The 13532-nt window shown below is 42.0% G+C and overlaps 1 protein-coding gene across 1 annotated transcript in view; it reads left to right on the top strand.

Annotated features, from left to right (window-relative positions):
- The first annotated feature begins 511 nt into the window (after positions 1-511).
- The window catches only part of carmil1 (capping protein regulator and myosin 1 linker 1), a 32548-nt gene continuing 19527 nt past the window's right edge, over positions 512-13532 (top strand). Inside the window, exons 1-9 of the mRNA XM_084158109.1 lie at positions 512-862; positions 3772-3869; positions 7738-7788; positions 11991-12050; positions 12148-12269; positions 12610-12704; positions 12805-12875; positions 13139-13212; positions 13324-13399. Of these exons, the coding sequence (XP_084014235.1) occupies positions 823-862; positions 3772-3869; positions 7738-7788; positions 11991-12050; positions 12148-12269; positions 12610-12704; positions 12805-12875; positions 13139-13212; positions 13324-13399 (687 nt within the window). The 5' untranslated portion in view covers positions 512-822. The remainder of the gene's footprint in view (positions 863-3771; positions 3870-7737; positions 7789-11990; positions 12051-12147; positions 12270-12609; positions 12705-12804; positions 12876-13138; positions 13213-13323; positions 13400-13532) is intronic.

Below are 13532 nucleotides of genomic sequence, written 5' to 3'. Positions count from 1 at the left end.
ATTCATACATTTTTATCTCATAAAAAAACACAAATCCATAGAAAACAATATGATTTTGCTCATGAGTGTGGGAAGGTGTGGCTCTTTCTATTCAATTAGGTCATTTCTGGACAATATTTCTGTCCATTTGGGGGCCCGTTTTGGCTCAAAAGCACTCCAAGAGGCAAAAGTTATGTATAGCTATAGCCTGCAACTGTAGCCTACAACTTCGAAGTTGCATTAAAATGTCGGCGACATATGACAGTGTGTCCTATATTGTGTTTTGAACATTATTGCCGGCGTAATAACTAAACGTAATTAACCATTCATTTAAGTTGTTGAAGTAGTAATCATCAGTTGTATTAACCTACGGTAACGACTTCACTGTACTGTAGTAGCCTACTCTTTAGTGGTACTTTACCTGCACAGTAAGACAGATGTTGTATAATGCCACCAGGTGTCACATTTTCCTTTCTTGAGTAGCCTACCTTTTTTGAGGGAGTGAGGGATCGTTCACGAGTTGGCTGAAAGTACGTGATTCTTTCTGCAACAGACTCGTAGAGTAGGCTAGTCCTTAGCGTTTAAAATGGTGTCTTCAATTTCCTCGTGTCATTTTATTCCTTCATTTCAGTGCTTGAGCTCCAAGACTGTTGAGATGCGTCGATAAAGGTACCTTGCTCTGACGCACTCGAGGGTGAATGGAGAAAGTAAAAACGACCCCAGGTAGTCAAGAAACTGGACTAGGCTACTCGTCGCTGGATAACTTTACATGTTAGTCCATGTCGTGCTTAGTTTTTGTTGTTGTGCCTTTTTAACAGTACACAACACTCGTAATTCTTAAACATGACTGAAGAAAATACGGATTTTCCTAACGAGTTGCTGGGTAAGAAACGTTTTAACAGTAATGTTATTTATTTTGGCTAAAATGACTAGTCTTGCATTGGAATTGTTAATTTCAAATTGATAAACGACTATGGTGAAAAACATGCATGTCAGCTGTTTCTCAAGTTTTCGAGGTGCATCTGATAGAGCCCAACAGTGGAGGTGTCATAATACCCATACAACCTAGCGTCAAAACAGGGAAATGGTTCCAATCGTTTTTCCATCATGAATTTTTCACATAGGGGATTTTAGAAGCACTTCAAATAAGGGCTGTGTTTCGTGTAGGCATACCCTGTCGTGACATTTTCATAACCAAGTAAATCTCTCTCAGGCAAGGTGACTTTTATCAATATATTCAGCTCTATTTACTCTGATTCGAAAATGCTAATTAGCATCAAAGTAGACATCATGCAAAATCCCTGCAAGCTCCTGCACGTCATCTCTAGGTGACACCAATTTAAAACTTGCACAAGACAGTTCACAGAATTGTCAATTTAAATACATTTTGTCCATTTATTCGTTACTACACTGAACAAAAATATAAACACAACATGTAAAGTGTTGGTCCCATGTCTCAAGAGCTGAAATAAAATATTCCAGAAATGTTCCATATGCACAAAAAGCTTATTTCTCTGAAATATTGTGCACACATTTGTTTACGTCCCTGTTGGTGAGCATTTCTCCTTTGCCAGCATAATCCATCCACCTCACAAGTGTGACATATCAAGAAGCTGATTAGACAGCATGATCATTACATAGGTGCACCTCGTGCTGGGGACAATAAAAGGCCACTCTAAAATGTGCAGTTTTGTCACACAACACAATGCCACAGATGTCAAAATGTTTGAGGGAGTGTGCAATTGGCATGCTGACTGCAGGAATGTCCACCAGAGCTCTTGCCAGAAAATTGAATGTTCATTTCTCTACCATAAGCTGCCTCCAACGTTGTTTTAGAGAATTTGCTGGTTCCAAACTTCTTCCATTTAAGAATGATGGAGGCCACTTTGTTCTTGGGGACCTTCAATGCTGCAGACATTTTTTTGGTACCCTTCCCCAGATCAGTGCCTCAACACAATCCTGTCTCGGAGCTCTATGGACAATTCCTTTGACCTCATGGCTTGGTTTTTGCTCTGACCTGCACTGTCAATTAAAAAAATATATTAAAACCTGTTTTCTTTTTGTCATTATGGGGTATGTTGTGTAGATTGATGAGGACATATTTTTTATTTAATCCATTTTAGAATAAGGCTGTAATGTAACAGTGTGGAAAAAGGGAAGGGGTCTGAATACTTTCCGAATGCACCTTGATAAAAGTCACCTTGTCCTAGAGAGAGATATACACTGTTATCAAAACGTCACGCCAGGGTAAGCCTACACAAAACACAGTGTTTCTAAAATCCCTTATTGGGAAAACGAATGGTGGAAAAACCATTGGAACCATTTCCCTGTTTGACCGCTAGGTTTTATCGGTATTATGACTCATACTCTGGTACTCTATACCCATATACCTCTGTACACTAAATTTGGGAGAAGAACTGGAGGCGTGTCTTGCGAAATTCCCGCAGAGTGTGACACCAATGGGATGACCTATGCTGCGTTCATAACAACTCGGAACTCTGAAATTTCCGACTTCAGTGCGTTCAAGACAACTGGGAACTCTGGGGGGGAAAAAACAGCTCCGACTGGGGAAAAATTGTTTTGAACGGTCATCCAATTCGAACTCGGGAACTCTGCCCTCTTTCTTGAGCTACGACTTTCCGAGCTGAAGATCACTGACGTCATGATTTGACCTCTTATTTTTCCCAGTTATCTTGAACGCACCAACTCAATGGGAAGACACAGGCCTCCTCTAGGATAGACCAGTGTATGGATGGACCATTGTCATAGTATGCAAAACACAGGACATGGAGTACAACAAGCCCTAACAGACATATTCACTTTTTTCCTCACAGTTCTTTCAAAATGTAGAATTTTAGTTTTGTGAATGGACACTGATAAAGTTATGGAACCAACATGAAAACGATCACAACTGCAAAAAACTGTTTTCAGAAATAATTATTTCAGAGAAATGTGGATACATAAATACATGTTGTTCAAAGCAGTCTGAGCCATTTTTGGAAATCTCCCTGTCTGTAAATGTTTTGATCTGAGTTGATGACCTCATGTCCAGAGAGTGGAGAATTCAAGATTGATGTCATCAAAAATTTCCCCCACTCTTGCCAGGATTCCCTGGAAAAACAAGACTACAAATTAGAAGTGCCTCACCAAAACAGACCAGCTTCCCTCTTAATATAAATTTGACAACAGTCATGAAACCTGTAAGAATCCCGAAGCTGCTTAAAGCTGTGTTGGGTCCGAAATTTAGCAATGGTATTACTCTGACTGCTACTACATGGGAGGAAAAAGTGCACCAATGTGGAATTACTAACCTCCCTGACACTGCCATATGGCCAGGGGGAAACCCACTTATGAGGTTTTTGAGTGACATTAGGTCCACTCTTGATGCAACAACTGTTTGAAAAACACCTAAAAGCAGGCAAAATGGATCCCAATTTGGGTTGTTTTCCTATCAAAAAGCATTTCAGAAAATGTTCTGCTTCTGTTATTCATGATGTCCCAGGCCAGGCATACGTGGGTTATTTTGGAATTTGTAAAGGCCTCCAATAATCCTAGCCCTGCACATGCACTAGATGAAACGATAGCATGTCCCGTGTAGCTCAGTTGGTAGAGCATGGCGTTTGCAACGCCAGGGTTGTGGGTTCGTTTCCCACGGGGGACCAGTATGAAAAAAAAAATGTATGCACTCACTAACTGTAAGTCGCTCTGGATAAGAGCGTCTGCTAAATGACTAAAATGTAAAATAAAATGTAATGATCATATCAGTGTTAATCTTCCAATTGTTCCTCCTAGAGAGTGTGAGAGATGCCGTGGGAGGGAAGATCAAGCTCACCCTGAAGAAGAGGTTGAAACTGGAGGTCAAAGGTGACAAACTGGAGAACCGAGTTCTGGTAAGACATCAGGCCTGCATTCTGGGCACCCATATAATTGGTTTCTCATTGTATCGTTCTAAATGTAGCCTTAAATGTGCAGACACAACACAACCCTTCTATTTAGGAGAACATCAGCTTGTCATTCTTAGCACCCCTTAAATTCTTAGCAAAATTGTTTGTCATTTTCCTAATTCTCTCAAGGTTCACATGTTTCTCAGCGAAACCTCGTTCCTGTGCCTCATTCACATACAGTGAGGGAAAAAAGTATTTGATCCCCTGCTGATTTTGTACGTTTGCCCACTGACAAAGAAATGATCAGTCTATAATTTTAATGGTAGGTTTATTTGAACAGTGAGAGACAGAATAACAACAAAAAAATCCAGAAAAACGCATGTCAAAAATGTTATAAATTGATTTGCATTTTAATGAGGGAAATAAGTATTTGCCCCCTCTGCAAAACATGACTTAGTACTTGGTGGCAAAACCCTTGTTGGCAATCACAGAGGTCAGACGTTTCTTGTAGTTGGCCACCAGGTTTGCACACATCTCAGGAGGGATTTTGTCCCACTCCTCTTTGCAGATCTTCTCCAAGTCATTAAGGTTTCGAGGCTGACGTTTGGCAACTCGAACCTTCAGCTCCCTCCACAGATTTTCTATGGGATTAAGGTCTGGAGACTGGCTAGGCCACTCAAGGACCTTAATGTGTTTCTTCTTGCTTCTTGATCCACTCCTTTGTTGCCTTGGCCGTGTGTTTTGGGTCATTGTCATGCTGGAATACCCATCCACGACCCATTTTCAATGCCCTGGTTGAGGGAAGGAGGTTCTCACCCAAGATTTGACGGTACATGGCCCCGTCCATCATCCCTTTGATGCGGTGAAGTTGTCCTGTCCCCTTAGCAGAAAAACACCCCCAAAGCATAATGTTTCCACCTCCATGTTTGACGGTGGGGATGGTGTTCTTGGGGTCATAGGCAGCATTCCTCCTCCTCCAAACACGGCGAGTTGAGTTGATGCCATAGAGCTCCATTTTGGTCTCATCTGACCACAACACTTTCACTCAGTTCTCCTCTGAATCATTCAGATGTTCAATGGCAAACTTCAGATGGGCCTGTATATGTGCTTTCTTGAGCAGGGGGACCTTGCGGGCGCTGCAGGATTTCAGCCCTGTATACAGATGCTATTCAGTGTCACCTCATACTCAGCAACTTCATCATCCTTTAACACTTTCCTCCAAAGACATGAAAAGCCTCGAACCCAACTTTCAAAAGACATTTGAGCCCTCAGTCTCAGTGAATTATTGTGTAAGAGGAAGAACAATGGATAAGGTGGTGTGGGAGTAGGTCTACTATTGGATATGGGCCTATCTTGTTTCATGTAACTGCATGTCTCTAAACCCTGTGTATGTGTACGTGTGTGTGTGTGTGTGTGTGTGTGTGTGTGTGTGTGTGTGTAAGAATATTACTTAGCAGACAACGTGCGTGTGTGTGTTTTACCACCTAGTTGTGTGTAGGGATTTTAAAAACTAAGCTTGTTGGACACTCTTGACACGCTAATGTTTGCTGCACCACCCTGAAGAGTACAGACAGACTGTAGAACATGTGCAGTTGACTAGCTTAGGAAGATACTCTGAATTACCTACTGTGTGTATTTCCTAGTTCATAAAAAGATAAATGTTGAAACATAATTTATTGAAGATAGGATTGACCCGTTACTTTAATTACCCATCCTCAACTCATTAAACGGTACACCATTTTCCACATCACTTTTGAAAGCATGTCATTTTCGGGAAAGTCGTCCTTAAAGTTCACCCTGAAATGGACACACTGTAGGTTCTTGGGCCCTATTTTCTTTGTAAAGTTCCACAATTTGGTGGTATTTACAGTGGCTTGCAAAAGTATTCACCCTCCTTGGCATTTTTCCTATTTTGTTGCCTTACAACCTGGAATTAAAACATTGATTTTTTAGGGGTTTGTATCATTTGATTTACACAACATGCCTACCACTTTGAAGATGCAAAATATGTTTTATTGTGAAACAAACAAGAAATAAGACAAAAAAACAGAACTTGAGCGTGCAGAACTATTCACCCCCCCCAAAGTCAATACTTTGTAGAGCCACTTTTTGCAGCAATTACAGCTGCAAGTCTCTTGGGGTATGTCTCTATAAGCTTGGCACATCTAGCCACTGAGATTTGTGCCCATTCTTCAAGGCAAAACTGCTCCATCTCCTTCAAGTTGGATGGGTTCCGCTGGTGTACAGCAATCTTTAAGTCATACCACAGATTCTCAATTGGATTGAGGTTTGGGCTTTGACTAGGCCATTCCAAGACATATAAATGTTTCCCCTTAAACCACTCGAGTGTTGCTTTAGCAGTATGCTTAGGGTCATTGTCCTGCTGCCAGCCAGGTAGGCTATACTCCTGTTGTAATGCGAAGCGATGTGCTTAATATTAGAAAAGTTGATAAATAAATATAGTAGGCCTAGCCTATAGAAAGCTGATGGGATCCTCCTCTTTTTAATAGAGGCCATCACTCTGTTTTCTCACGCAATTGCATAGCCTATAGAAATGTTGCAGTGGTCTAAGGCACTGCATCGCAGTGCTAGCTGTGCCACTAGAGATCCTGGTTCGAATCCAGGCTCTGTCGTAGCCGGCCGCGACCGGGAGACCCTTGGGGCGGCGCACAATTGGCCCAGCGTCGTCCAGGGTAGGGGAGGGAATGGCCGGCAGGGGATGTAGCTCAGTTGGTAGAGCATGGCGTTTGCAACGCCAGGGTTGTGGGTTCGATAAAATAATGTATGCGCTAACTGTAAGTCGCTCTGGATAAGAGCGTCTGCTAAATGACTAAAATGTAAATGTAAAATGTAAGAATTTCCCTGTATTTAGCGCCATCCATCATTCCTTCAATTCTGACCAGTTTCCCAGTCCCTGCCAATGAAATACCTCCCCACACCATGATGCTGCCACCACCATGCTTCACTGTGGGGATGGTATTCTCGGGGTGATGAGAGGTGTTGGGTTTGCGCAAGACATAGCGTTTTCCTTGATGGCCAAAAAGCTCAATTTTAGTCTCATCTGACCAGAGTACCTTCTTCCATATGTTTGGGGAGTCTCCCACATGGCTTTTGGCGAACACCAAATGTGTTTGCTTATTTTTTTCGTTAAAGAATGGCTGTTTTCTGGCCACTTTACCGTAAAGCCCAGCTCTGTGGAGTGTACGGCTTAAAGTGGTCCTATGGACAGATACTCCAATCTCCGCTGTGGAGCTTTGCAGCTCCTTTAGGGTTATCTTTGGTTTCTTTGTTACCTCTGATTTATGCCCTCCTTGCATGGTCTGTGTGTTTTGGTGGGCGGCCCTTTCTTGGCAGGTTTGTTGTGGTGCCATATTCTTTTCATTTTTTAATAATGGATTTAATGGTGCTCCGTGGGATGTTCAAAGTTTCTGATATTTTTTTATAACCCAACCCTGATCTGTACTTCTCCACAACTTTGTCCCTGACCTGTTTGGAGAGCTCCTTGGTCTTCATGGTGCCGCTTGCTTGGTGGTGCCCCTTGCTTAGTGGTGTTGCAGACTCTGGGGGCTTTCAGAACAGGTGTATATATACTGAGATCATGTGACACTTAGATTGCACACAGGTGGACTTTATTTAACTAATTATGTGACTTCTGAAGGTACCCCATGGCTGCGCCCTTGCACAGTCATGTGAAATCCATAGATTAGGGCCTAATGAATTTATTTCAATTGACTGATTTCCTTCTATGAACTGTAACTCATAAAATCTTTGAAATTGTTGAATGTTGCGTTTATATTTTTGTTTAGCATACATAGTTGTACAGTTGTTGACTTCTGTTACGTCTCTCTGATCTATCTCTCTCTCTCCTCTAAAGGCTTTGGCATCCCATCGGGCCTTTCTGCTTACTGCAAGGGTCCCCACCAAGGTAAGAAGTGTGTATGAGTGAGAGAGAGGACATGCACATGAGACACTGTGTGTGTGTGTTTGATTGTGTGTACATGTTGGTGTGTGCTATTGTATATCCTGATCTTCCTATGACTCAAATACACTATATATACAAAAGTATGTGGAAACCCTTTCAAATTAGTAGATTCGGGCTATTTTAGCCACACTAGTTGCTGACAGGTGTTTAAAATCGAGCACACAGCCATGCAATCTCCATAGACAAACATTGGCAGTAGAATGGCCTTACTGAAGAGCTCAGTGACTTTCAACGTGGCAACATCATAGGATGCCACCTTTCCAACAAGTCAGTTCGTCAAATTTCTGCCCTGCTAGAGCTGCCCCGTTCAACTGTAAGTGCTGTTCTTGTGAAGTGGAAACGTCTAGGAGCAACAATGGCTCATCCGCGCAGTGGTAGGCCACACAAGCTATCCTTGGTTGCAACATTCACTACCAAGTTCCAAACTGCCTCTGGAAGCAACGTCAGCACAAGAACTGTTCATCGGGAGCTTCATGAAATGGGTTTCCATGGCCAAGCAGCCGCACGCACACAAGCCTAAGATCACCATGTGCAATGCCAAGCGTCGGCTGGAGTGGTGTAAAGCTCGCCGCCATTGGACTCTGGAGCAGTGGAAACGTGTTCTCTGGAGTGATGAATCACGCTTCACCATCTGGCAGTCCGACGGACGAATCTGGGTTTGGCGGCTGCAAGGAGAACGCTACCTGTCCCAATGCATAGTGCCAACTGTAAAGTTTGGTGGAGGAGGAATAATTGTCTGGGGCTGTTTTTTATGGTTCGGGCTAGGCCCCTTAGTTCGAGGAAATCTTAACACTACAGCATACAATGACATTCTAGACGATTCTGTGCTTCCAACTTTGGGGCAACAGTTTGGGGAAGGACCTTCCCTGTTTCAGCATGACAGTGCCCCCGTGCACAAAGCGAGGTCCATGCAGAAATTGTTTGTCGAGATCGGTGTGGAAGAACTTGACTGGCCTGCACAGAGCCCTGACCTCAACCCAATCGAACACCTTTGGGATGAATTGGATCGCCGACTGCGAGCCAGGCCTAATCGCCCAACATCAGTGCCCGACCTCACTAATGCTCTTGTGGCAGAATGGAAGCAAGTCCCCGCAACAGTGTTCCAACAACTAGTGGAAAGCCTTCCCAAAAGAGTGGAGGCTGTTATAGCAGCAAAGGGGGACCAACTCCATGTAGTGTAGCTGCGTACTACAGTAACTTAAAGATTCGTTTACTAGTGTGCTGCATGGTGCTACATTTGTGCATAGTGCTATGAGAGTTAATATCAATATTACTAAAGGACAATTAAGTTATTGTGAAGTTGAAATCACTGCAATCACTGTAACTCCCTTTTATGTACTGTCTGGATGTATTGAGGAAACTTAATTAGACTGACTGTCTTCCTACCGCCACCAGTCATCCCAGATGGTCCTCCTTGGAAATGTTTGGTTAGTCAATCTCTGGGCGTGCTCCCACTTGTTTTTGAGTACTGCTTCTGGAATTCTCTCTGGTACAGTGGCTGGCCCAAGGAGCAAGTCCCTGCAGATCTCTCTGTCTCTCTCTCCTATTTCTGTTTTACTTTTTTGACTCTCTCGCTCTCTCTTGCTCCCTTAAGGTTTAGGTTTTTCAGAAAGTATTGACAGTTTTCTTTCCCACAGGCTGTGTATTCACAGCTGCATTGTGGGTAAAAATATCAAATGTCATGGCTTATGGTGGGAGCTGCTCACTTGTGCTGGGTGGTAATGTACTGGATAATGAATACCGGTAACTGCAACTACTTCACTGCAATCTTTGGACTGTGCAGTTCATGAATGTGGTGAATTACAAATACAGTGACTTCAGAAAGTATTCACACCCCTTGACTTTTTCTGCATTTTGTGGGATTAAAATTGATTTAATTGTCCTTTTTTTTGTCAACGATCTACACAAAAGACTCTAATGTCAAAGTCGCTGAAAAATGTGAACATTTGTAAAACATTTAGGAAAAATAAAACACGAATATATATTGATTAGATAAGTATTCAACCCCCTGAGTCAATACATGTTAGAATCACCTTTGGCAGCGATTACAGCTGTTAGTCTTTCTGGGTAAGTCTCTAAGAGCTATGCAACCTGGATTGTACAATATTTGTACATTATTCTTTAAAGAATTCTTCAAGCTCTGTCAAGTTAGTTGTTGATCGTTGCTAGATAGCCATTTTCAAGTCTTGGCATAGATTTGCAAGCCGATTTAAGTCAAAAGTGTAACTAGGCCACTCAGGAACATTCAATGTCGTCTTGGTAAGCAGTACTGTTTTTTTAGGTGAATTTGTCTCCCAGTGTCTGTTGGAAAGCAGACTGAACCAGGTTTTCCTCTAGGATTTTGCATCTGCTTAGCTCTATTCCGTTTATTTTTATCATAAAAAAACTCCCTAGTCCTTGCCTATGACAAACATACCCATAGCATGATGCAGCCATCCCCATTCTTGAAAATACTGTATGAAGAGTGGTACTCAGTGATGTGTTGTGTTGGATTTGCCCCAAACATAGCGCTTTGTATTCAGGACATAAAGTTAATTTCTTACTCTTACTTTAGTGCCTTATTGCAAACAGGATGCATGTTTTGGAATATTTGTATTCTGTACAGGCTTCTTTCTTTTCACTCTGTCAGTTAGGTTAGTATTGTGGAGTAACTACAATTGACAATGTTGTTGATCCCATCCTCAGTTTTCTCCTATCACAGCCATTAACCTCAGTGACTGTTTTAAAGTCATCATTGGCCTCATGGTGAAATCCCTGAGCAGTTTCCTTCCTCTCCGGCAGCTGAGTTAGGAAGGATGCTTGTATCTTTGTAGTGACTGGGTGTATTGATACACCATCCAATGTGTAATTAATAACTTCACCATGCTCAAAAGGATATTCAATGTTTGCTTTTTTAATTTTCACCAATCTACCAATAGGTGCCCTTCTTTGCGAGGCATTGGAAAACCTCCCTGGTCTTTGTGGTTGAATGTGTGTTTGAAATTCACTGCTCAACTGATGGACCTTACAGATAATTATATGTGTGAGATGAGGTAGTCGTTAAAAAATCATGTTAAACACTATTATTGCACACAGAGTGAGTCCATGCAACTTATTATGTGACTTCTTATTTAAATCTTTACGCCTGAACGTATTTAGGCTTGCCGTAACAAAGGGGTTGAATACTTATTGACTCAAGACATTTCAGCTTTTCATTTTTAATTAATTTGTAACAATTTCTAAAAACATAATTCCACTTTGACAGTATGGGGTATTGTGTGTAGGCCAGTGACAAAACAAATCTAAATTTAATCCATTTTTAAATTCAGGCTGTAACACAACAAAATGTGGAAAAGTCAAGGGGTATGAATACTTTCTGAAGGCACTGTACTTCTTCAATTGCTAGTCATTAAAACCCATGCACTTTAAAAAAAGAGAGAAGTTACACTATTTTCAGAGCCCTAAAAGTGTTTATGCTATTTCCTCTTTCTGGTGTATTTTAGTGTTGCAGTCGTAACCTCTGGAAAGGTAAAACACTGAGGAGGTGATTTTGCAAACACTAGGCTACATGCTTATTGCAAGTTATACACTTAATATAAAGCATTAAACCTGCAGGCTAAAGTGTTACCATTATTTTTCCTGTATCCTGTAGTCAAAGCAAGATAAAGTGCTTGGATTATTATATACTCTTGTCTGTGTAAGACAGAGGCTCAGTTTTTCCTGGGAGTAAATCTTGCCCGTGGAGTTTTGGGTGCCGAGCAAAGACAATGGAGGGATTCAACAGCTGGAGGGGGAGGTTTTCTCTTTAACCCTGGGCCTTTGGCGTCGGGAAGATAGCAGCGCTCTGGATTAGTTTGACCTCCTTACCCTCTCTCTCCCCTGTCATCCTGCCAGCTGTGTGTGTGTATTTTTGTGTGGGGGTATTTTGGGGGTTTGTCCATATATTGCAGTGCTTGTTTGTGACTTTATGTCTGTCTGTGTTCGTGTTATAGCTGTGAAAGAGAAAGTGTCCATGTGTCCTTGTGAGCCTCATGTTTTTGTTTTTATCAGTATGTTTTCCAACATCTTCAGATTTTGATTAAAATATGTCCACTGTTTTATGATTCAATACCTTTCTTTCAATTTCTGGTGGAGTATAGTGCAGATTTTTTGTTTTATGGTTTCAGATTGAACAGACCTTCAATTACCTGGATATACAGGGGATCACTAGTAACAAGCCCACTCAGGTAAGATAGTTCTGGCTTTAAACATGGAACAACCTCTGTTCAAACCAAACATGTTACAGACAGTGTCAGTTGACACTGTGTGTTGCGCCCCCTTCAGTTGTTGTTGGAGTATGACCGAGGCCAGCTGTCCCTGAAGCTTGGCTCTGTGGAGGATGTGGATGAGGTGGTGGCCCACATTGGGACCTGTCTACACAGGATCTGTCCAGGACTGTCCCCAGTGTAGGTCCCCTCTGTCCCTCTCTCTTTGTTAACAGTACTGTCTTTATTGTCAGTTCATTATTATTTCACTCATCCAAGCACATACATTAGTGACTCACTCGTTCAGTCACTTGTGTACTCATTCACTCACGTGTGTACTCATTCACTCATTTGTGTAGTCATTCACTTACTCAGTCAGTCGGTCACTCACTCACTCACTCATTCACTCACTCATTCTCACTTTACTCATGTCCGTCATGATAAAGTGACAGTGTGTGCTTTGTCTTCTGGGCTGACATGATAGTTACAGAAGTTGACATGGTAACATGACAGTTTGTGGTGTTTCCCATGCACTGCGAAGGAAGGTGATGAAGTTGACCCTGAAGCCTCCTGAGAGGACGGCCGCCCTACAGTCTCTCTGGGAGGACCAGGCCACCACAGACTTAGGGCCATGTGGTGATGTTATAATAAAGAGCATATTACACAAAAACCATCACAGAAATCCCATCTATAACATAGTTGACTTTCTGTATTCATCTCTCTCATTCTCTCGTAGGTGGTTTCTCCCACATGTACTGGTGTCTCTGCGACCAGCTGGGTCTGCCGTTCAGAGAGGAGGTGCAGTGGGTTAGTATATACAAATGTAGTCTCCTTCCATTTCAGTCAATAATACTAATTTGATTATAGTGTAGCGGGGGTAGTTCATAGAGCTACAGTAGCCTGAATATCCTTTCATGTAGACCGGAAACTTTAGCTCAGATGCCCAACATGGTCTTTCTTGAAATATGTTGACCTGGATTTACATCCTGTCGGTTACTTTAGCTATATCAGCTCTACCTTTGCCGTTGTTTAAATCATTCCAATCTTGGGTTCTCCATCTTGCCCAACAGGATGTGGACACAATCTATCTAACCCAGGACACCAGAGAACTGAACCTGCAGGATTTCGTACATCTTGAGAACAGGTACCTTCACTTTTCCTTTTTTCACAGCTGCCATATTTACAAATTGTATGAACAATGGTGTCTTTATACCATTCCATTTTTGATAATCAATATTATTTTCTTCTTCTCCAGAGATTTGGTGGCCATCATTCTGGTCCTGGAGTATAACCAATGGTTCACCAAGCTCTCCACAAAGGACTACAAACTGGTACTTTTAATTCTGAACCATACTGGTGACAAAATGTTCCATTTGATGTTATACTTGTGAAGGGAAAAAATATTTGTAATCTTACAGTTCAACTGAGATAAATGAATTGGCGAAACATGCATGCCACTCTTGG

This window comes from Coregonus lavaretus, assembly GCF_964263955.1.
Source record: "Coregonus lavaretus genome assembly, chromosome: 3".
Taxonomy (NCBI): Eukaryota; Metazoa; Chordata; class Actinopteri; order Salmoniformes; family Salmonidae; genus Coregonus; species Coregonus lavaretus.
This window is presented reverse-complemented; position numbering and strand designations above follow the sequence as displayed.